Raw genomic sequence first — 25,833 nt, forward strand, 5'->3', positions numbered from 1 at the left:
GAAGCTCTGTAAAGCTGATACTGCACCTAACTGCATGCTGAGCTTGCCTTTTTAGGCATTGTACATGTAACCCCTGAGTGACTCTACTGCTTTGTACTTTTAAAATAATTGTAACTTCAGTTTAAAAGAATGATTTGGAGTAAAAGCTTAAGCAAACCCTGTATTTTTGGATTAATCTCTTGGATTCAAGTGTCAGCAATTTTAGATTTTTACTGTGAACTAGGTGCTAGATCTGTCATTTCTACCTGGCGTCTTAATAACAGTAGCTTTTTTCTCTTATTCTAAGCATTTTAAATAAGCACAAGTTAACAGTAAGTGGTTGGTTTGATCAGCTGGCTTCAAAGACTTGTGGTGGGCAATGCAGTAAGCAGCACTATACATGTCTCTAAATAAATATAGATAATTTTCATTATTATTGTGTCCAAATATATCAATTACCTGTAGAAGATTTAAGGACCGAAGATTTGATGCATTTTTCAAACCAAAGGGGCTGCCTGTTAAAGAAAACACCTTTTTATTAGTAGGAAGTCTTTGCTTAATTATACATGTGTATTGCAATTAATACACCTTTCCACTGGGATTATTTCTAAACATTTGGAAGCTGGAAAACTGGCTGGCAAGCGTAAATTTGAAACTTAATACAATGCTGCATTTTCCATAATGCTGGTAACTTCAGAGTTACCCAGATGCAAAGTTAGAGAACTGACTAAACAGAAAGAAAACTGTATTGTTATTGAAGACTGTACCCTGTAACCTCTTAATGCCTTTACACAAAGGTGGATGTGAAGAGTCACATCAGTTACTCTTCAGTGATTCTTCTGGCTTTAAAAAACTTTACTGTTTGTACAGTAAATCCAGAAATGACCAAGAGCTTAATGAAGTAACAGGCTATTAGTTTCTCAATCATTAACAGAAGCAATCCCACTTAAAATCTTAGCAACTGCCCACCCACCTCCCCCAGGAGCTGCTGGCGAGAAGTTATCTGACTTCTAGAGCTTCTGTAATTACTCTATAGGGCACCCCTCAAAGCTACGCTAAAAAGAAAAAAAAAAAAAAAAGATGTACATGTAGTAAGATGTGAGGTGGGTACAGAACTGATAGAACCAGTCCAGTACAACAGTGGCTGCCAAACAGAATCCCTTGAAGTCTTCCATGGACCTAGCTTAGCTTACTACTCCTGAATGTGAAGTGGGCAACAACATAGCATTGTAAAGATTTGTGACACCAAACTGGTAAAGGTTGATAGTTCTTGAAAGGACAGAATTAGAATTCAAAATTATTCCAGTTAATTGAAGAAAGGGTCCAAAATTCAGTAACACTGAATTAAAAAAGACATGAAAAAGTACAAAACTGTGAGCAACTAGTTTTGCGTCTATAGAGCAAGAAAGGACAGGAGAAGCTACAGTAAGTCACAAACATATCCGAATCACCCGTATAACAAACTCCAGAACACAAAAAAGAACCTCTTCACACAGTTTACATTTATAAAACTCAGTCACAAGATGCTGTAGATTCCAAAAATAAAAATGCATTCAAAATCCAATTAAATAAATCCACAGACTAGAAGTCTAGCATGGGATATTAAGCACAAAGGTCCATGTATACAGTCTTCAGCTAAGAAAGTCTCAAAGCTGTAGATTGCCAGAAGAGGTACAGTTGTATATAAGGGATGTTTCGCTTCACAATTTTGTCTCATCTTAAACTCTCTCTTAAGTATCCTCTAATGGCCACTGGCAGAGATAGAATATAAGCTGAATGGATTTTTGGCCTAATCCAGTAAAGCATTCTTATGTTAAGGTAATGCTGTTGAAAAAAAAACCAAACAGATAAAAAATAAGCAGACCTCGTTTGGGGAAATGTTAACAGGAATGTTGTGAAAGAGATGAGATGCAAATATTCTGCTGTGCTCCATAGTGGTAAATCAGCCAAGCTCAGGCTTGTGTCCAGTTTTGGTTATCACATTTTAATAAGGATGTAAGCAAATTGGACAGTCTAGAAGAGAGTGACAGGATTATGAAAGGTTTGAAAAATACGAGCTATCAGAAAGAGAAGACAAATGTGGGACATGACAGCGTGTCTGATACTTAGAAGGTAAAGAGAAAGGGTGAATGACTACTTTTCATGTCTGCAAGGAATAGGAGAAAAAATAATTTAATTCACAATTAAGGAGATACATCATAATTAGAAGGAAACATTATGTACAGATAATGAACTACTCCAAACAGTTACAGAGAAAGATGGAAATCTTCTTAAGTGAAGGTAATTAGTTTAGATAAGCATTGGTGTGGTATGGTATAGACACTAGGGTTATTTTCCTTTATCAAAACCCCCAAACCTAAGAATTTAAACCCTGCTTTAATGTCTAACGAAGCATACAAATTTATATTGTCATCTTTGAAGGCAATAGGGAACTCATAATTGTCCTACTAGAATAAAGCAGTATCACTGACAGAATAATACACCATGATATTTAAAAAGTGAGGCCACTCTCTCAAGTTAGTCATGCCTTTTTTACTGTCAGTCATCACCATCCAAGTTGAATTTGACTCTGGAGTCTCTCTCAAACGTCCTACTGAACATACCAAATAATCCAGGTTTAGAGCATGTTTTGCCAGTCCAGCTCCTCAAAAATCCATTTCAAAGAATTTCCAATTCAGCCTGTGATGGGAATGCAAAAATACATGCTGCTCCTGAGCTCTATAAATCAAATACACAATCTAAGCACACAAGGGCTGGTTTTGTCCACTTTTCTTACAATATGTTTCCCTGTGGTCCCTACCTGAAGGGTGGCTTTTCAACATGTTTGCACTAACCTGCTTGAGAGGCAGACTGCATCGCAGCAGGCAGCGCACTTGGTACCAGACCTCCTGATGGTAAAATGCCACTCAGATTTATACCTGCAGGGGCTATGGCACCAGTGTTGCACCCCAACATGGGGTTTGACCCACTCATCAGTGTCTGTGCTCCACTGTAGAAGAGGAAAGACAACACATCAAACCCAAGTGGTATGAGTAAATACGCGCAAGTTTTTGCCCTCTGCCTCATGATAAGTAAACCAATTGTTTTCTCTAAATAGGATTATGGACAGAGCATCAAGGCAGAATGACAAATTGTTACACCTAGGGCACAACAAATCCACAACAAAACCAAACATTTTTTTCTTTGGTACAATCTATGAAAAATAAACCATGAGTGGTTCTTTTATTCTAGAAATACTGAGAGATCAACCATCTTCAAAACGATTGTACTACTGTAACAAAAAGTTAAGGAACAGGTTTGTGTTTTCTTTTGATATTATATATACAAAAAAAAAAGGCATCCAATTCTTCAACAGTGGTCAATGGCCAAACACCTTGGAGGAGTCAAGTGTCTGATGCTTGCACTGAAGCATACCATGTATCTTACACTGCCCATCTTATATTGATCATAGAATTTCTTGTATTTAGAAATGCAGTTCACATTACACCACACAATCTGTCCTTGAGAGCAGCATTTTTACTTTATCACAAAATGAGTTTTAAGGGTCAAAGAATATTTAACTTCAGTTAAATTGCTAAAGAACAGATTTGTGTTTTCTTGCATTTTACATCCAACCTTTCGTTAATAGGCGCTTTACTATCAAATCTCTTTCCACTCTTCATTTAGAGTGGTCTACATGAGATATCCACCTCTTCTCTGATTAATAAAAGAAGTTTCAAGGAAGAGCAAAACCTCAAAAAACATTTAAACTATGGTTAAGCCTTATAAAATTAAACTATATGTATCCAAAAAGTTGAAAGCAATAAAAACTTTTCATAATATAGTAGTTGCCTTATGTTTGAGAAATACAGATAGTTTCTAGTGGCTTTTCACCTCATAATTACAAAAATTAATGATATTTTTGTATGGTGGATCCAGAAATATATCTATCCTAATGCATGCTGGACAGTCCTGTACCACTCCCAAACTCGCACACTGCCACCCCAACAACCAGCCCACCCATGACAAATTAGAAAAACCCCATCATAATAAAAACTTACCACACAGAGCCCACTACATTGATGAAGTTAAGTCCTGCAGGGTTTGCCATGACCTGGGTGGAGGTTGTTCCTGTAGTAATGGATGTTACCATGGTGGAAAGAGGAATGGTCATTACAGGCAGTGCCTGGCTCAGAGACATCTGCTGCTGAGCAAATGGGGTTAACAAAGTGGGCTGAGGGGTGAAGCCTGAATCTTGGGGAGTAGGGATGGCAGAAGGGGTAATAGGAGTTGAGCTCTGAGCATCAGGAGGGTGTGGGGTCGATGAAGGGGTGTTGGTTGGAGTAGGAGTAGATGATTTAGGAGTTCCAGACCCTGCTCATTGAGAAAAATAGAAAGTACTAGTTTGTTATAAAAGGCCAGTCCTTTTCGTATAATAAGGTTAATGGAATCTTATTTAGCACTGACAATTTGTTCCTCAAACTGCAAGTGTTAATTTCTACATGACACGAGTGTTGCAGCACGCACTCATTGTTAAGGATGCAGTATAATCACACAGAAAACCCATTCTCCATGCTTAATTCCTTAAGCCATACACAGATTTGTATCCTCCATTAAGTCCTTCAATAATTTATCATACACTGTCATAACTCCATTCATAAATTAATTAACCTAAAAAATTCTTGGTGACTGTTGTAACCTAATTCATGTTTTTGCCCTAAAGTGTTAAACATATAGTCCCTATGTACTGCCTGCACAATTGCATCATGTTAAAAACATATCATGGAAAACAACAGATTCAACAAAGAACATAGACTGTTTCAATGATCATGGGGTTGGACTAAATTTAATCAGATAGCTAATCTCCCATTTGCCAAATTTTGATCAAATAAAAGTATTTTTATAAAATGTTTAAGAACCAGAGAATAATACTGCATCTTTAAAAGTTACTGTGTAATTCCTTGTTCTTAAGCATAGTATGTACAGCTATATTTGTTGTGGATGCAGTAAGAACACTTTGTCGATGGAAAAACAAAAGCCCCCGTAAAATCGAGGTGTGTTTTTTGGTGCTTCTTTAGGAGGGTTTTAAGTTTGTTTTGGTTGGGTTTTTTTGGGGGGTTCTTTGTTGTTCATTTTTTTTCTTTTAGGAGGGGCGGGATTGTTTTTTTTTGTTTGTTTTTTAGCTTTCATGTCCTGCAGAAAGAAAGTAAACAAACGTGACTGTTCAGCTGTTGTGACCAGAGCCTTAAAGTAACAACTGTGTGCAGCAGATTTACACAGTTCATAGCACTAACATAAAACCAAAGTAAGTATGTTGGAAGAATTTTCTAAGTTTTCCATTTTTTTCTTTGTGCAAAACAAGAAGGCAGAAAAGTTACACCTTTTGAGCTATCCAGCCTTTAAATTATTTAATGCAAAAAGCATATTATAATACTGTGCAGGATACTGGAACGTGCAGTGTACAATTAGTCATTATAAAAATGAAAGACTGCAGCTCTGATTTCTCTTTGTACAAATCTGCTCGCGGAATGTCTCAAGACGCATGCATATTTATAAAACTGTTTATGATCTGTAGCTATGGTTACAAGAATCCTGTCAGTGTTAAGGAAAATACTTCAACTAGGATGCTACTTATTACTAAAATTTACATTTTAACACCTGAGAGTATGGTGCTATCGTCATCAGCATCACCACCACACTTGCAATCAGCAATGATTTGTAAAACAGTGTAGGAGTGTTTTAAAAAAATCATCTTATTGTTTATTGTATCACCACCTTAGGACTGATCAGATTATATACATACATAGAGATACAACTGCACCAGCTCCTAGAACATTTAAAACCCGAGATGCTTAAATTATGTAAAAGCAAACTGATCTAACATACTGTTTTTACACTGGAGGAGAAAAAAAAAAAATCTACACTTTGGAATTTTATCTCATCACACAATCTACCAGCCTTTCATAAATGAGATCATCATACTAATAGCATAAAATGTATTAAAACGTATACACAGAGGGTGCATACATATATACAGAAAAAACGAACACAGTTACAATAAACATGAAATACATACAGTGAACAAGAGACCTGCCTCAAGCTGCACAACTTATACAATTTACGGTACACTGTACACTTAAGTTTCATTGTTCCACAGGTTAAGAAGTTTATCTCAGGAAGCATTTATGCAAAAGCCTAAGATTTAATGGAGAATTTAGGTCGTGACTCACTTTGTGAAGAGCTCGCAGGAGACATGGCAGCTGGGGAGAGCATGCTAACTTGATTAAGATCCATAGATTGTTTCCGAGAAAGACCAGAAGGCTTAGAAGAAGGAGGAGGAGTTGGGGACTTTAGATGGCCACTTGACTGTTGTGGACTAAAAATATTACCTGAAAAAGCATTATTAAAATACATCACTGTTCTGCAAGTACATGTTAACTTGAGTATGTTAGAATGTGATTTTGTGAACAAGATAATCAGAAATAAAAAAAATAATTATGCTCTTTTCACAGATAAGGTACTTGTTCTTGTTGTCGTTAAATCTTTACTCAAGAGATGTCATTTTACAACAGGCAGAACACGTAAAAAGGAAAAGCCAGAGTCAATGAATAATTACCTGAAGAGCTACTTCCTGAACTTGAAGGTAATTTGATGGGAGGAGGTCGGTGTTTTACACCTTTCCCCAATACTGAAGACTGAACAGAGCCTGATATACTTTCTGGCTGCTAGGAGGAAAGAGAAATTAACACTACCACAGCAATGTGAGCTTCCACATATTTGACAAAAAAGACAATTCAATTAATTGGTACTACACTTATCAAAATCATGACAAAACTCCCTTAAAAATTTTCAGGCTTCTATTTACTTTAAAAACAACCTATGACACACTCTCTTTAGGCAAAATGCCTACCATCAAGAGGCAGCTTTAAAGCACTGATACAATTTAAACCAAGCAAAACATTTAAAAAAAATTAAGCAGTTTCATTTTCCTCTGCAATTCTGAAATTCTTCTTTGTGATTTTGACAACTGCAAGACTGACAGATGCACTTTAAATAAAAAGATGATTTGGTCTTGAAAAATTACTTCATTTCATTCATTCACCAGCTGTATGTATCTGCCATTTCCAACAAAGACAGATTTAGAGAGCAGAATCAGATTTCCTGATTCTGGGAACAGGAATTTAAATAAGATTCAGGAAAATTCTGAGTGTGCAGAAATCAACACACATTTTCTCCCTGACTTCAATGTGATCAGAACCTCGCTAACCTTTGTAGAGGAAAACTGCTCCCTTTTTCGTTTGTTCTTATGACCTGCTTTGGTTGAACATAAATTTTCATCTAATGAAATCTGTGGTTCTCAGGCAGTAACTCAGGCCCTAAGTCCATAATTCCAGTAGCTGACACTGTCAAAATACTTAACAGTGAAACACATTGACAGGTACAGTCTATATACTTGTACCTGTAAAGCAGGTAAACCAGAAATTACAATAACATCTAACAAGCATACAGTCCATAAAGTTCTAAAACTAGAAAATGAGGCTGCCAGTATAATGAATGGAATATTTCAGTGCTGGAGCCTAAATTAGATGTGCATGGGCTAACAAATTAGAGCACTCAGCACCATGAAGAATCAGCCCTTTTGGACAGAATTTTCCACTGATTCTCACTAATAAGTGACACCCCCTCTACAGGTTTGTAATTGCTTGCTTATAAAAAAGAATCTTTTGAGAACAACTCTGAGGACTATCCTCCTCTTTAGTATTATGCACTCTTCAGAAGAAGTCCATTTGCAGTAAGGGTTTGGCCAGCCAGACGACAACTTCCAGAAGCATCTTCCTACTCTAAGCTATTCTATGATTTTAATATGTACCTATATATGTATACATATGCATCCAGAAACATTTATATACCTTTCTGCTACTGCGGGCTTCTGCATACTGCTCTGGCAGACGTGAAGAACTACCAGAGCAACACTGTTGCATTTTGAAATGTATTTAGGTCAAACACAGCAAAAGAAATAGCCCAAGGAGTACAGAATTTATACAGCTCACATCTAGACTTCTGAATCTGACAAAGAAAGCCAGAAGTAGCAAGTAAAAGACAAGGCAATGACAACAGGCATGAGAATTTGAGGATTCAGGAATTTCTACTGTAAGTGTGCATGTAAGCATGTGCACTTTAAAATTTGCAGTGCTCAGTTTGTTGTTTGGGTGAGGGTTTTTTTTTTTTGCTGTTGTTTTGGGTTTTCAAGAGTTTTCCTCTTCAAAGTAAAAATAAAATAATGTCAATAATTTCTAAAGGTAAAAGAAGTTCAGGTAATACATCTGCTTCTGTGTTTATTGACCTGCAAAATAAGACACATAGCCGCATTTAACTATATTGCACTGTGGAAGGTTCATTTCAGTGGGAAAATGCTACAACAAAACCTCGGTGCTAAACGTTTTATACACAGTAATAAAATAAAAAAAAACATGGCTAAAGAATACAACATTTGGACAGTGAAAATAAAAGTGTTTTCCTCCAATTTTTCCAGTAAGCTGCCACTGAATGATTATGATAATAAAGCATTTACAAAAAAATTAGAATTAAATTCATGGGTTATTTTACATGTGGATAGCAAACAATATTTTAATAATTCAATAATTAAAAGCAAATTAAAGAAATGTATAGCTTGACAGACTCACTTCCATTTCCTTCCCTGGAGAAAGATGACTAAGATTTACTGATCCACCTGAATTATGAAACATTTTCACAGGACATTTTGCTTCATTCTGTACTAGCTCTTGATACTGGTTCACCACTCTGAAACAAATAATGAGGACATAAAAAGATGAACAACTTCGAACTTCTAAAGTAGACACATATGCAAACACATGTTACACAGTCATATAAGTAGATATTATGCAAGTATATATCTGTATAACATAGAAATACATCTATAGGAAACATATCTCTATCTCCATACATCTTTCTACTTTAAATTCCTGGACTCTTATTAAATTTATTCTGGTTTAACTTCTCTTTTAATCATGGTCTTTTTTTCTAATGCAAAATACTGTATAAGAAACAAGTTTAAGAAACATTTTTTTTGGAAGAATATGCAAAACAGTAGACAGAACAATTTCCATCCCAAAAGCAATTGGAATTCTTCAGGATGCCACTTAATGGGGATCCAAGGGGTTATCTTTCAGCAAGCATCTGCTGCAGGGGGCATATTGTCAATTTGTATCACTTAAGCACTAAGTCACTTAAGATAGATTCAAGTCAGCTGAACCTGGTTCTTCTTGGTGACTACCCTCATGTTTGTTGGAAGAAAATACACCAGCTCAAATGCCATCCATCAAGTTCCTAGAATGTATAGAGGGCTGCTTCCTCATACAAATGTTAAGTGTACCACACAGGCACGCGGCACCGCTGGATTTGCTATGCACAAACCAAGAAAAACTGCTTTGTGGTATCTTGATTACTGATAGCCTTGGCTCCAATATTGTGGAGTTTGGGGATCCTGCTGAGCACACAGGAAATTAGTACTAAGATAAAGGTTTTGAATTTTAGAAAAAGCAAGCTTAGCTCTTCACAGAGCTCAGCTGGGAGGTTCTGTGGGAAGCTGCTATGGAGTTAGCAAGTGCTGGGAGCTTTTCAAGAACGCTCCCCTGGAAGCACAAAAACAGTTTGTCCCCTTTTAAGGTAAGGGAACTATGTGGAGCAGGCTACCTACTTGGCTTAACTGGAAGCTCCTGAGTCTGCTCAAAACAAAAAAAGTGAAGTGTACCAGAGTTGGAAAAGTGGATGAACACCTGTTGAGAGCAAGGGCACTGACAAGGCATGCAGAGATGCAGTTAGAACAGGAAAAGTTCAGCAAGACTGGAAGAAGGCTAATCATGGAATCATAGAATGGTCTGGGTTGGCAGAGACCTCTGAAGGTCATCTAGTCCAACCCCCTCTGCAGTAAGCAGGGGCATCCTCAACTAGTCAGGTTGCCCAGAGCCCTGTTGAGTCTCACTTTGAATATCTCCAGGGATGGGGCCCCAACCACCTCCCCAGGCAACCTGTTGCAGTGTTCCACTACCCTCATGGTAATGTCAGCCCCATCTACAAAAACAGTTTAAAGGAGGACCCAGGAAATTATAGGCAAATCAGTCTTTCTTCAGTCCCCAGAATGTAGACTCCTGAGAACTATCACAAGCCAAAGTACCTGACTGGGAAAAGCCAACCCAGATTCACCAAGGACAAATTATGCTTGGCAAACTTAATGGTCTTCTGTGACAAAGTACCCTACCCAATTGATGTGGACTGAGCAGTGGACATCATCTACCTGGATTTATCCAGGGTTTTCAATATGGTTCCCCACAACCTCCCTCAAAAGAAACAGACACATTAGTCTAGACAAGTGGTTTGTACAGTGGGTGGGGAACTGGCTGACAGTTTGCACCCAGAGTGGTCATAAATAATTCTTTTTCTAACTGCAACTTGTCACAAGTGGGGTCCCCCAAGGACTGATACTGAGCCCAGTGCTGTTTAGTATCTTCATAAGTGATCTAAAGAGATCAAATGTACCCTGATATAGCTTGCTGATGATACCAAACTGAGCAGGGAAAAGGATACTTGGAAAAGGAATGCAGGAAGACCTGGATATGAGGGAAGAGAGGGCTACCAAGAACCTGATGAAGTTCAGGAATGATCACTAATTTACTGTACAAAACGTCAAGATCAAATTCCTGTTAAGTGCTCCCAGAATGTGTAGATAAGGTGATTCGGGACATGGTTTAGTGGGTATGGTGGTGTTGAACTGATGGTTGGACACAATGATCTTAGAGCTCTTTTCAACCTTAATGACTCTATGAAATAACTGTAACATACTTGAAATTTAGCCAGTGGAACAGGCTGTATTCATGTACTTGTTTTCCTCCAGTCTTCACTGCTTATTAAATAAACCACACACTATATCCTACTTCTTGACAGTTAATGCCTCTTATTTTGTTCATTTGTTCTGCATCTGTTTCCATAACCACAACATTAGCAGCCATAATGACTAAAACAGAATTCACTATTTGTCATCAAGCCAAACAGCTAGGTATATACTATATTAATTTTACCTTTCAGCATCAGTCTTCGAACCAATAAGGAACCTGAAATGTAAAATGTATAATACATTTTCAGTCATGAATTGGACTAAAAATATGTTTTTTGTAATCAAAAAAACTTAAAGAAATGTCACTGCTGCTCTTTCAGATGTGCTGAAAATACAGGACATACCATATCCATTTAATGGACTGTGTACTATTCAGTACTTGAAATGCAAACTTGGCTTCACAACTACATGTACAATATACACACACAGTCTAACAAAGTCTCCTTTAAAAGTAAATAACCTACAAAGCAGAAGGCAGAAGATAAAACTTTTGCATTTTATACTATCAAAAAAAAAAGCGAATAACTGCTACAGAACTGTGACTGTAAAAAGTACAAGGGAAAAGTTATGGATAAATTCCCAGAACACCTAAATCAATTTTTTTGTTGTGTAATATTTATAGGCTTGCAAATGTATCACTTCAGTGATTTATTTTTTAAAACTCTACAGACCTTTTCTGTTTCTCTAGCTAAATAAATATTTTATTTCACAGCAGAACAGCCAAAGTATCTTCTGCATATTTTCACTTTTTATGACACAGTTTAAAGAGGAGTATCCAAATTTTGATGAACTTCAAATAGTAATGCAGTGATATCCAAAAAGCCCCAGGTATGTAGCATCTACAGATCCTTTCAATTCCCAGCCTTATCACACAACTGTAGGCTAACACTGTTGTTCTAAGTAGATCAGCACTAAGTATGTGTGCCGTTTTTGCCTGGGATAAAGTTAATTTTCTCCACAGTAGCTGGTATGAGGCTGTTTTTGATTTGTGCTGAACACACCATTGATAACACAGATTTTTTTTATTACTGCTGAGTGGTGCTTGCAGCATCAAGGCCTTTTCTCTTTCTTATAGCAGCCCACCATCAAGTAGGCTGGGGGTGTACAAGAAGTTGTGAAGGGTGAAGGGACACAGCTAGGACAGCTGACCTGAACTGACCAGTGGAATACTCCATACCATATTGTATCATGCTCAGCAATAAAAATCTGGGGGAAGAAGGAGGAAGAAGTGGTGTGGGAGATGTTTGTAGCGATGGTGTTTGTCTTCCCACATAACCATTACATGTGATGGAGCCCTGCTTTCCTGGAGATGTCTGAACACCTGTCTGCTGGTGGGAAGTGGTGAATGAATTCTTTGTTTTGCTTTGTTTGTGTGGCTTTTGCTTTACCTATTAAACTCTTTATATCAACCCATGAGTTTTCTCACTTTTACCCTTCTGATTCTGTCCCCCATCTAACTGGGGATGGCATAGGGCAGAGAGAGCAAGTAGCTGTGTGGTGCTTAGTTGCCAGCTGGGATTGAACCATAACAGTATGAAAAAAAACAGTCAATAGGGATAAAATAAATGTAGTGAGTATTAAGAAGATGTCAAGATTTTAATTAAAAAAATAACAATAGAACTAAAGTTTGCTCAGGCTCACTGCTGCTTGCATTACTGACATTGGTGAGGTCTACTCTGCTGCACAGGTTTCTCTATACAAAGATTCTGCTACATACAATAAAAGAGCCAAGAATGGAAAATCTCTGTAGAACCACAGCAACCAATAAAAGGTTCAAAACAATTTAAAAGGATGAAGAACCCATGATTTTCAGAACCCATGATTTTCTTCATTGGTTATTTAGCCTAAGTTTCTCTGGATAAGCATGAATGTAATATAATCAAGTCATATATTTTCAGAGCATCAGGCAAATTTTGACAACAATCAAAATGAGTAGCACTAAAAAAGAGTGCTAATAGTGTCTCAAGGTGGCTCTACAATTTGAGTGTGTGTAAGTTTTTCATTGGTTTTTGTTTGCTTACAATATATCTTTAATGTTAAAGAACATGCAGATACAACATAAAAGTACATTCAACATAGGATGGTTGCTTAGACATGTTATTTTGGGATTTTTTAAAAAATTAGTTTCATTTAGCTCAATTTTTCAAACAAAAGTCCTTAAATCACGTCTCTAGGTAAGTAACGTTTGTCCTCCATCTATCAGATCACAGCACAGTTTAAAACAGCATGTAACTTACTGTGATGGAGTTAATAGGTTGTCATTTTCCTCATCACCTTTGAGTGTCTGAATTTTACCATAGTACAAGGGATTGCCAAGAGACTGAAAAATGGTCAGTTTTGTTTTTTGAAGCTGATTACCAACTTCACATTCAAACACATAATCATCTTTTATTTCCTGGAAACACAGAAGAAAGTAAGGTTAAACAAGTGATAACAGAAACAGTTAATGAAATATACCAGTATATATAATACAGTAAGAAAAACTCTGTAAGAGTAGGTGCATTATCTAAAATAAAAGTGATTTGAGAAGAAGTTAACTGAAGGGATGAGAGGAAAAAAAATTCTCTTAAAAACAAAGACTGCAAACTCCAGTCTTGTTCGATATGGAAAAGTGGACTGGGTGAACACAGAGAGAATCGAGTTTTTTTATAAATTATGACAATGCAAAATATTTTTCCAAGTAAAACACTGGAGATGAAGAATGAGTTCTATGGGGAAGTACTACTTTTTGCTAATATGAAACTACAAAGACATAACAATAGGTGCTGTTAATAACAATAGTATCTTACTTAAAGAAAAATTACACGGAATTAATGAATTTATTTCTTGGTAATTATATTAAATTACTACTGCTTATCACATCATTTGTGTCAAATTGTTAAAGCTCAACTTAGACAATACAGAAAAAGCTTTCTGTAAGAGGTATTTAATATTAATCTCTTTCCAAATTTAACACTTTAATAGAAGCTCTTTTCCATTGATCTTCTGGGTGTCTGTGTAAAGAAAGCCATTAGCTGAGCAGAATACTGCATCCTGTAAATTATTATGCTTTCTTAGCTTACATGAACAGCACCTGTTACTTGGCAGATTGAAGGTGTTTTTCTTTGTAATTCTGGAAAACCTGACAAAATTAAAAGACTGAGCACACACTTGTCATTTTATACAGTCCAGCACGCCTCTGTGGTAATTTTTCCATGCCTATATAACACATGGAAGATTAAACTGGGGAGCGGCGAGTATTCCCACATTGATTTCATTGAAATAAGAGGCATTTTAACTACAGACAGAAGTGTGGCCAAATTACTCACATGTGCTGGCCAGACAGTTGGTTGTGAGTCATCAGGCTTGATAGACTTTTCCACTTTGGCATATTTTTCCACCTTAAAGAAAATAGAGATATCAGAAAAGAAAGAACAATGGTCATATTGGGCCAGTTAAAGTCAGTTTAGCACGGCTTCTTGTTTTTAACAGTGGCTAACATAATAGTCTTAAAAAGTGAGAGCAAGAAATAGACAAGGATTGCTTGATACTTTGCACAATGTCCCCTCTGTGTTAAGCATTCGGGAAAAGAAAATTAGACAACCTTTAGAACTTTACATTTACTCTGCTACACCATATTTGCTACGCTAAAACTTAATGAAAGCATGAAAAGTATCTTAAGACTACAGACTGAAATCACTGCCTGTCATTTGAAACTGTTAAGTGAATTCACAATGCCAGTAACTCCTAACAACTCTGATTAGGTCAGGTACAACACTGCTGAAGAGCAGAGAGGGCTTGTATACACTTACAGCATCATTTCATGTGTAATGCACACTCCTGCCAGCCCTATTAAGATCAAAGCTACAATCTTGTCTAGTCTACTTAGTCACTTCTGTATGCTGGCAGCATGTATTTTGGCAGTGCCAGAAACCAAGAATGTGAATGTTGCCAACAGAAGGATGCACAGTGATCAGAATTCCCAACTAGAATTCTCTGTATAAAGAAATTAAACTATTGAAAATATTATGTGTCATAGTATAACAACATATCAAAAAAAGAATTTCTGCCATGCTGAGAAGTGACTAATTTCTTTTCCCATTCTCTATATTATCATACAACTTCAAATAGACCTGTGCTCATTGAACCCACAGATAAACAATACTAAAGACTTGTTTACACTGTTAGCTACTCATCCAAACTATCATGCTATAGTTAGACTGTATTACCACATGGCTTAGTTTGTGTTTATACTGTACAGTACAGAAAAATAATTTTAAATGTTAGTAACTCCCATTTTTAAAGGCAGTTTTTGATACTGGCTACGTTTTAAGTCACTTCTTCATACAATACAATGTTTAGTACAATTGCTAATAACAAAAACTTACATCCACTTCAGAAGGTGCAGTCAAGTAGCAAGGGTTCTGTTTCCACATGTCTACGCACTGGAAGATAAAAAAGCAGTATTATTGTGTTAAATGTCTTAAATCGTTAGAAGTATACCCCCAACTATGAGTCTGAACACTTACATTTCCAGCTTTAGAAATTTTGAGGTCATACTGCTGGGCTCCTTTCCTCTCCTTTCTTTTCTGTAAGTAGTCAAGTAGTCTGAGCTGAGGTGGAGTTGAATAGTGAGCTACTTCCTGCTGTCTGTTCAGAGATGACCTTGAGTACCTTTTGAAGCACCTATGGTAAAATAACAGATAAGCCTGTAAACCCATCTAAATTAAATTCCCCTCTGCATGGAAATGCCACATACTGAGACTAAAGGGTAGGTTTTGAAATACTAATTTAAAATTGCTATTCTGGATGACACAGTACAACTCAAACTCTCAATTTCATATTTGTAAAAAATACTAGCTTTCTGCTCATGTGTTTCAGCACTTAGAATGGTGCTCTTTCTGAAATGCATAATTGAAATACCATGTCAAAATGGGTAACTAACTGAGAAGATGCCAGGCTTAAGGTGTTTGCATATTCCCATAGATTTCAGTTTTGTCAAAAGATTTGTGTACTGCTAATATAACTATAAAGTTACATTAACTAGCCTCACTTCTCTTGGTTATGCCAAACCCATCGATACATTAATGCTGTTCTGGAGATACATTTAACACCTTTATTTTCCTAGTAGAATGTTAGTTGATCACCAAGCTTTAATCCTAAAGACAGCTTGATTTCATTAGTGGTATCTTTTTAGACATTTCCACTGGTTGTACATTAGCATATATACATCTATTCATCCACACTCAAGGCAAATCTAGCTTTCAGTACTTCAGTAATTCTGACAGACCATTGGTACATTTTCACCATACAGAATTAATGCATCTCATAGTAGAACAAATGTGAAGCATCCCAAGCTTCTGTGAAAAAAGTGAACTATGCACAAAAGTGAAGCCATTTCAATGTTTTGTATATAGTATGTTTCACATTACTTTTAGGTTTTCTAAGGTTCTAATATGCCTACGCTTCAGTTTAGCCTAAAGAATATAAATAATTCATTTGATTTCCTTAGCTTTCAATAAATCAGAGACCAACAGGAAACATATCCATATATATACTTTACATTACTGAGCTGACATCTGACTCAGCTTGTATCTGAATTATGCAAAAAAAGGACAAAGTCAAAACTGGAATATAACTTTATGTTAAGAAAATTATATACATTCTTTTGATATACGAAGTCTAGCATAATACATATCTAATACTAACTAAAATACAGTACAATATTGAGCCCTTAAAAATGAGATAGTTTCTTGATAATCCTTCATATCCCTAATAGTTAAGGAGATACTACACATGAGAAGCAAAATTTTCCACAAAGAATTACTTATATTTTTCTTTGAAACGCTTCATAAAATTTCAAAGAAAGTCTCAATATGCTTCATGCTGAAAACTACCGTTTCATGGGGCGAGTATTCATCTTCTGCTTGTTGTACAGGAGTCTGTTTGTAGTACAGGTCACTGCTATTGAAGGATCAAGACACAAAGGCTCTGCTGTAGCCAAAATAAGTTGGCTCTCAAGTAGGAGCTTGTCCTCCTGCAATAAACACAGCTATTAATAAACGTAAAAAATCTCTAAACTCAGAGTTGATATAATCCTTGAATATATGTATGTGCATGTTATTTTAAAGAAAACGGAATAAATTGTATTTGAATAGTCAACAAAAATATTCAACAGCTAAGCATCACTAACAAATATTACAAGTTACAAGAGCTTTGGGTGAGATTTGTTTTAAACATGGTACTAGTGGCAATGAAATCCATTTTCTGTCAGCAGTTTATACTGATGAACTTACAATCAGTGCCATAACGATGATCTACCAACGACAATAGATTAAATTTTGAAATGGATTTGAGCATGACTGACACTGAAATACAAATGAGCATGCTGAGTACACCATGCTATTTAGCGTTTAACCAACTATAACTGTACAACAACTGTACTTACTTAAAATTTTCTTTCCTGGAACAGTATCACTAGCAAAATGATGCTAAGGGAGCAGTTGTGTCATTTGACTCCAACTGCTGTTCTAGGACAGTATGTCAAGGATGAATGAAGAAAGGTAAAGGAGTTAATATAACTCCAATACTGCCATTCTGCATTATCAAAAATTAAGGGTCGATTCTACAAAACTTTTAGCAAATCCTGTTGTTTGCTATGGTGTCTTGTGGGAAGATATTTTAACAATTTAGTTTGGTAGCTCTCTGGAAGACATACCATGCACAACTTCTCATATCCTGACAGTTTGATTTAATAAAGAAGCATCTATGTTTTGCTTTTGAGGTTTTATTAAACAAATAAACATTTTAATAACTTTTATTGTGTATTTCCATATCACTGTAAAGTTTCAAAATAACTGTTAACCCACCTGTGTCCATTTGTGGTTGTCACTTGTTATAGAATGCACATCACAAATTAAAGTCTAAGGATGAAGACATAATGGTAATTAGCTTCCAACTAAATAAGACTTAAACTGTGTTCAGTAATAGTTGATACGCAGTTTAGGAACTTGGTAATGACTTAAACCACTTCCTACCTGCATTGTGGGACGTAAAAGAATGTGCTTGCTTTGGTACGTTGGAGATTTCATGTTACCAGACTGCCTATAGTCACGTATTTCTGCTATGACACACCCGCAATGAAATATATTAACCTAGTTGAAACAAAAAACAACTTGTAAGCAAAGGCCTCTGCTGCCTAAAAACTTTGTTATATATCATACAAAATACAGTGATACTATTCATAAAATAAAGCACTAATCTTGTCAGACCAGTGGTCTTTACTACATACCCAGATATACCTAACACACAAGTTTCAAGTGTAGTGTTTTCATATGGCAGCAAAACAGTTTTAAGAAATTCCCGTATCAAGTATTTCATAATGACAAAGAACAAAGGATATTTTGCTAGAATATGGAGTTGAAGGTGTTTGGCCAACCTAGCCATAGCAATCTCTCTTCTAACCCTTTCTCCCCAATATATATTTTTTCTCTTCTTGTACACGGCAAGAAAAACATTCTTTAGGACATTAAATATTACAGTTCCAAATGCACAAATGTTTTATGTATTGGAACCACCTCTGTGAAGCATTAAAAAAAAACCCCAACAATGTCTATATGGGTACAAACAATGTATTCTTTCTGAAAACAAAACTTTCAAACCTGAGATTTTTCTAAAAGATCAACCAAAATAGGTGGTAGTTCCTCTGCATCCAAATATTCAAGCAGCTCTCCTTCCTCATAAGGCAGCCGAATGGTCTCAGAATCTGAATTTAAACAAAACATATTGCTTTTCAAGTTCAAGCTTTAAAAATGTGAAACAGGCTTGCCACAGTAAAATACAGGAATGGTAGAAACCTATACAAACAGGCAAAATTTTTTGCGTAGTATTTTTACATCCATACCTTAATAGCTCCATGGGATGGAATTTTTGCTCCTTGATGGTATATTATATGCTTTTATTGCACATTGCAGTACCAGTGGCACAAAGACACAACCAAAATAGAACACAGATGCCTTTGGTTAGAAAGCAGTGAAAGAAACAATTTGATGGAAGAAATCTAAAGCAAGAGAAACTCAGAGATGCAACTCAGGAAGCTAAGAGGAAATAACAGAATGGAAGGCTATTAAAAAGATTTGTATCTACTCATTTATGCTGCACCATGAGAGACCTTCTGAGCACCCCATAGCTTTATGTAACTTTTTAGTTTAAGTGCAGTTGTTTTATTTTGGTTGTTCTACCCCGCCCTGCCAAGGGATTAGAAGTGAAACAGTTAAATGGAAGCAACAACACATTCTAGCTATTCATAGAATATTCAGAGTATTTTTAAAAATTAAAGAGCAAAAATATTACCTGAGCCATTTTTTCCCCTGAGCATAAGTGAATAACCCTCATTTCCCGGATAGAGGTTCACTACCAGACATGACAATGTCTCCTGCATAACGAGCTTCTCAAGTAAATTCACATTTCGCCTCAGCTTCTGCTTTAAAAGTAAACATTGCTCATGAACATAATACTATCAAGTAATTAGTAGAAATAAAACCAATTTCTAGAATATTAGATGAATATTGAAGGATGTACCCAAACAAGCCCAGTTAAATTTAACTGTATTCAGCAGAGTACATACATTATGTATTACTACACATGCTTACGCACAGAGGGTTTGTCTTTTTTCAAAGAATCACTCAAATTAAAAAAAAAAAGCCTTGAATTATAAATCCACAGAAAACATAGTCAACAAGAATGACCCTGTGCTATAATGTTGTAAATCTACAGTGCATTTTGTATCATTTGTATACCCATCATTTGTACCACCATTTAAACCCTACATATTTTTTGATAACACAACCAAGTATTTAGTGCTTTCAAATATTCCTAACAGAAGCATGTATTTCTTTTCAGGATTAAAATACTGAATTACAGCATTTGGAAGCTTTCTTAATTGCATTGGCTTGTATGTATTTGTTGAAAACTGACCCAGCAGCTGTAGAGACTATTCCCTTATTTTAAGAATGATCTTTTCCATGTAGAACAGATCTCAAACAATTAACTAGTATGCTTCAAAGACCCCATATGCATCCTACAGTTTTAATGTTTAAAAACTCCCCTTTGAACTTAAAACAATGAATTCTAAATATCAGATAATTTTGCATCTTCTGGTTGGAGGCTAGATTTCATCACTGAATACCAGGTCTGGTTAGAGCCATCTCTCTACTATGCCTGCCTAACTACTCATTTCCCCACGCACCAAACTATGTAGTATTGCACTATCTCTTTTGAGCAAATTTATGTTTCCAGAGATACTGAGAAGATAAAGCAGTAACATTACTTACAGGGGAACAAAAGAAGAAAAAAGGGCTGAAAACAAATCTCCAAATCCCATAGTGATATAATCTAAGAAATTGTTTTAACAACTATGTAGAGGCTCAGGGCTCAGTTTTGGGGCCAGTCTTGTTTAGTATCTTTATCAAGGATCTGGATGATGGGACTGAGTGCTCCCTAGCAAGTTTGCAGATGACACCAAACTGGGTGAGAGTGTTGATCTACTCAAAGGTAGGAAAGGTCTGCAAATACAGCTGGACAGGCTTGATCAAGGTCAATTGGATGAGATTCATACAGGCTGGGTCCTGCACTTGGGTCACAACAAATGCATGCAACACAACACTATGGGCTTGGGGCAGAGTGGCTGAAAAGCTGCCCTGCAGAAAATGACCTGGGGATGCTTACTGACAGCCAGCTGAACATGAGCCAACAGTGTGCCCAGGTGGCCAAGAAGGCAAACAGCAACCCTAGCTGTGACAGCCAATGGGAGTACAGGAGTAGGGAAGTGATCGTAGTCCTGTACTTAGCACTGCTGAGGCTATACTTTGAACACTGTGGTCAGTTTTGGGGCCCTCACTACAAGAAGGACATTGAGTTCCTTGAGCTGGTCTAGAGAAGGGCCACAGAGCTGGTGAAGGGTCTAGAGAACAAGCCTTATGAGGAGTGGCTAAGGGAACTGGGATTGTTTTTAGTCTGGAAGAGGCTGAGGGGAGACTTCACTGCTCTCTACAACTCCCTGAAAGAGATTGTAGTGAGTTGTGGGTCAGTCTCTTGTCCCAAGTGACTGGACTAGAGGAGATGGCCTCAAGTTACATCAGGGGAAGTTTAGATTGGATAATAGGCATTGGAGTCACCATCCCTGGAGCTGTTAACAAAAACCTCTGTAGACAGGGCATTTTGTGATGTGGTTTAGTGGTCATGGTAGATTGCACTCAATCTTAGAAGTCTTTTCCAAATTTAATGACTATCTTTTCTCTTAAGTATATGGAAATGTTTTTGTATTTGTTCCCAGTGTGGATAGATTTATATTCAGTTACACAGTGGGATTAAAACAGAAAGTAGTATGAGAATTCTGTAAGAGTTGATTTAAAAACAGATTGTCAGGTTATGTATGGGAAGTTAAGAAGAAATTACTTATACTGAAGTTCTATTCCAGAATAAAAATAGAATCACAGAATGTTAGAGGTTGGAAGGGACCTCAAGAAATCACCAAGTCCAACCCCTCTGTCAAAAGCAGGATCACCTAAGGTCGTCTGCACAGGAATGCATCCAGGCAGGTTTTGAAGTCTCCAAAGAAGGAGACTCCACAACCTCTCTGGGCAGTCTGTCTCCGTGCTTCATCACCCTCACTGTAAAGAAGTTTCTCCTCATGCTGAGGTGAAACATTCCATGTTCAAGTTTGCATCCTTTGTTTCTTATTACTGTGCACCACTGCCCCATTCACTTGGCACCCACCCCTCATATTTATAGATGTTGATCATATCCCCTCTCAGTCTTCTCAAGACTAAACAGCTTCAGGTCCCTCAGTCTCTCTTCATAGGGGAGATGCTCAAGTCCCCTCATCATCCTCATGGCTCTCCATTGGACTCTCTCTAGCAGATACCTGTCTCTTGAACTGGGGAGCCCAAAACTGGACACAATACTCTAGGTGCGGTCTCACCAGGGCAGAGATCTGCTGAATACCCTTTTTTTGATGTAACCCAGGATACCATTGGCCCTCTTGGCCACAAGGCCACATGACTGTCCCATGGAGAACTTGCTGTCCACCAGCACTCCAAGGTCTTTCTCTGTGGAGCTGCTTACCAGCAGGGCAGCCCCTAACCTGTACTGGTGCCTGCTGTTATTCCTCCCCAGGTGCAGGACCCTGCACTTGTCCTTATTGAACTTGCTGAGGTTTGCCTGCACCCAGCTCTCCAGCCTCTCCAGATCTTGTTGGACGGCAGCACAGCCTGACAGGCTGTCGGCCACCCCCCCAGGTTTGTATCATCAGTGAACTTGCTGAGGGTACTCTCAATGCCCTCATCCAGGTCGTTAATAAAGATGTTTAACAAAACTGGGCCCAGTACTGATCCCTGGGGAACTCCACTAGCCACAGGCCTCCAAGTTGACTCTGCCACCCATCACAACCCTCTCAACTCTGTTAAGCCATTTTTCAATCCACTTCACAGGCCAATTGTCTATGCCACATTTCCTAAGCAATAAAAAAACCCAAAACACAAAACAACAAATGCACACAACAAATAAATCCACACCAAAACAATTCCATTCCTCTACCATTGGGACAGCATCAATACTGCTTCTGTAAGTTGTTTCTAATAACACTACTTCTAGCTAAACGTTACTATCTTCACAAGCTAACAAAAAAGAATCATTTGATTAAGGGCATTATTCCATCCAAAATACAAACACTAAATACATCATACTAACGAGTAATAATTCAGAATTTTGAAAAAAAAAAACCAATTCATTCTTTCCTCAGATATGTGTGTATGCATGCAAGAAATAACAATGAGATTTATTTTATGGAAGTCCTCTGCTCCTTTAACACCTCATAGGGAAACTATAAAATGGTTGATTCAATTGTAAATGTAATTGAATTATGTTAATCACGTCATTCCCTAATTTAAGTGTATTCACTAAATGCCACATTAATTTTATTTTTAGTAGCTTCTGCTCAGTAACAGTTGGCCCGTTACAGTTTGTGGCTTTTTGTTTCATTTTTTTTCTCAGTGGTGAAGATGTTGGGGGTGGAAGACAAGCAAAGGAAAACAGACAAGCTTGAAAACATTTTTTATAATTCTAAGCATACAAACATTTTAATGAGCAGGTAAAGTCACACTTCAATAAGCACGAAAATTATGACTACAAAAATTGTCTTTTTTTCCTTTGAGTTGGCTATTAGAGGTACTAGCTCAGACCTGGTATTAAAATCAGATCTTGTCTGGAAAGATTTTAAAGATCAAGGACTAGCCTGAGGCACTGTATTACATTTCAGAAGTACTCATGCAGTATATTGCAAGAGCTCAGATACAAAGTAACCAGGCCAGTTATACAGCCTGGTTACAGGGGCTAAAACTCATAACATTCTGGGACGTGGTGCACAGAAAAGTGGCACTTCTCCCTCCTGAACATCAGTTACCCAACAAATAAATCTGAACTAACAACAAAGCACAGATTCTAAAAATGTTCAGCAATTGAATCTGAAACAGGGTTACTGACAATGCACATGGCATTAACACTGGCCCTGAATTTGACAATAACTGTGTAACACAGGATTAAGTCAGAATGAACAAGTCACTCAAACCAGTCTAGGTCTTATTATTCATGATACAACTCCACTATTTTCATAGTACTGTTATCTAATAACCTTGTTAGATACATCTACTCTCCATTCTAGACCATTCTTTTAAATTCTCTCTTTTCATATCAAGAGCACAATCTTTAAAATCCTCTGCCAGCATTCTACTTTATTACCTTTAAAAGCAGATTTAAGGTTACCACATAGTCACTGGCCCTCCCATCACCTTGTTTTTATTGCAGACGGAACTAAAACAATGCTATTAAGTGACACAGTTTAGTCCACAAAAGTCACATTAACTGTTTCTCTTGTAGTCTTAATCCTAGGTAACTACTACAATAACCATAGTTCATTTATTATTTTTTTAACAAAGGAATTGAGTGAAATAAGGCAAGTATTTGCTGTCTAAATGGGGAAGTTCAGAAATTAAAAGTTTCTCAGCAATTTCCACTTACCTTTATCTCAGGCTCTTTTTCACATTCTTCTATATATAAATCATAGAGTTTTTGAAATACAGATTTTCTGAAATTAAAAAAAAAAAAGCTTAAAATGTAACCAAAATTAAATTCAAGAAATGCTATTTTAAAACTCAATACTGAAACTCTTACTACCTTCCACTAGGTAAATATTTTCTTTTCGGAGGTTTCTGACGAGCACTTTCAATGATATACTAGAAGAGAAAAGTAAACCAAAAATCAACATATATTGCAAAGAAATTTAACACTTGCTGCTGTGAAGCTTCAGATCATTACCAATGTTCTATGTAAAGAAAGAAAGTAAGTAAGTTATGGTACATGACTGTTTCAAAAGTGATCATGATCTAGTGTATGTTATCAACAAGGACACAGATCAGTTTAGCTGTGACATGCAACATTTCATAGCTATGGCATGAGTTGCATTTAAAGTTTTGACTTTATATGCATGTAAGACCAATATATTATGTGAAAACAATTAATTTAGCTACTCCTTACCTCTGCACGATCCAATGCCAGTTCTAAAGCTTGTTGCTGCAAGAATTAAACAGTTGTTTTTAGAAATTATATTAGTTGTTTATAAATTCTCACATATAAAAAAACCCCAAATCCACAAAAACCTCTATTACTACTTATACGTATTTATAGTTAGAATATGGGCTCACACATTCTTTGATACATACAAAACCTAGCATCTGAAGCTTCAGGTAACTGCATCAACAGTAATGAACTCCACTACCAAGTGTCTATGCTTGTCAGGTCTTGGCTAAATTACAAAGTCTTAGAACAATGAAAGACAATTAGAAGTAGGAATAGACATTATCTAATAAAAGTAATAACAAATATTAACCAAAACAGTTAGAGATGACAAATTGAAAAATCTATTCTCCTTTCTTTAGATGGCTACTAATTTAACACAAAGACTAGACCAAAGTATTCCAGAGAAGTTGTCCAGGAAGAAATACTAAATATTAGTGCAGTTATTTTTCAACAGAATGGAAACAAAGATCTCGAAATGTTACTTCTGCACACAAAATTTGAGAAGAGTTGCTTAGGACATACTATTGGTGACTAAGAAACAAACACAGCCTCCACTCCAGATTTCCTCCAGTGCAGGCTAAGGATGACCAACCTTAGGACAAGATACCAAAATCTGCAAAAGCTTCTTTATATCCCATAGCATAGTATACAGACTAGCATTTACTTCAAAGGGTTTAGCTTCTTTGGAACTTCTTTCACTTCAGTGTACCTGCAGCATACATGCAATTCCAAAAGAGAGCAAACAGCTTCACAGATATGAATAACAAGTTCTTGAACTAAAATTTGACAAGAACTTCAAACCAGAATAAACAAGTACCGCTGTCAGAAAAAGTCTCCCTTGACCCCTAATTTTCCTTATTTTTTAAAGCAAATGTGAAACATAAATGGCATTTTGTTCATCAGCCACACAGCTACCAGACTTGGTTCTACGATCTGAAAATATAGGATCTGAATCATAACATACCATTGTAGCTGAAGCCAGGTGACCAAATGGCAAAAGAAGTGCTTAAGAAGTCTAGTGCAGCAGGCAAAGAATCATATTTTATAGTTACACTTGGGGTACTGAAATAAAAAATAAGGAGAAAAAAATATCACTAGGAAATAAGCATTTTATTTAAATATAACATTTTCAGTGGCTAATTAACCTCTTAAATCTCATTCACATAGCACCCTTTCCTCCAAAACATAAACAAAATAGTTCTATGCCATGTTAAGTGCAAAGGTTCCTAATCTAATGACCACTACTGCTTTGCACAATCATTTTACATTAGCTAAATAGTGAAATAAGTAAATACTTGAAATTACAAAGCCAAGTACTCTAGTGCAGCAGCCTGGTAGCTAGACAGCCCAAA

The 25,833-nt window shown here is 36.7% G+C and overlaps 1 protein-coding gene across 1 annotated transcript in view; it reads right to left on the bottom strand.

Moving 5' to 3' along the window:
• The window catches only part of SUPT20H (SPT20 homolog, SAGA complex component), a 30,262-nt gene extending 4,776 nt beyond the window's left edge, over nucleotides 1-25,486 (bottom strand). The window contains 20 exon segments of the mRNA XM_054400802.1: nucleotides 439-490; nucleotides 2,810-2,968; nucleotides 4,020-4,332; nucleotides 6,189-6,347; nucleotides 6,575-6,683; nucleotides 8,643-8,760; nucleotides 11,055-11,087; nucleotides 13,108-13,265; nucleotides 14,179-14,250; nucleotides 15,238-15,294; nucleotides 15,379-15,535; nucleotides 16,747-16,886; nucleotides 17,719-17,772; nucleotides 17,887-18,003; nucleotides 18,511-18,614; nucleotides 19,202-19,328; nucleotides 23,924-23,990; nucleotides 24,080-24,138; nucleotides 24,440-24,475; nucleotides 25,446-25,486. Of these exon segments, the coding sequence (XP_054256777.1) occupies nucleotides 439-490; nucleotides 2,810-2,968; nucleotides 4,020-4,332; nucleotides 6,189-6,347; nucleotides 6,575-6,683; nucleotides 8,643-8,760; nucleotides 11,055-11,087; nucleotides 13,108-13,265; nucleotides 14,179-14,250; nucleotides 15,238-15,294; nucleotides 15,379-15,535; nucleotides 16,747-16,886; nucleotides 17,719-17,772; nucleotides 17,887-18,003; nucleotides 18,511-18,614; nucleotides 19,202-19,328; nucleotides 23,924-23,990; nucleotides 24,080-24,138; nucleotides 24,440-24,475; nucleotides 25,446-25,448 (2,094 nt within the window). The 5' untranslated portion in view covers nucleotides 25,449-25,486.
• Nucleotides 25,487-25,833: the final 347 nt, after the last annotated feature.

This window comes from Indicator indicator, chromosome 1 (genome assembly GCF_027791375.1).
Source record: "Indicator indicator isolate 239-I01 chromosome 1, UM_Iind_1.1, whole genome shotgun sequence".
Taxonomy (NCBI): domain Eukaryota; kingdom Metazoa; phylum Chordata; class Aves; order Piciformes; family Indicatoridae; genus Indicator; species Indicator indicator.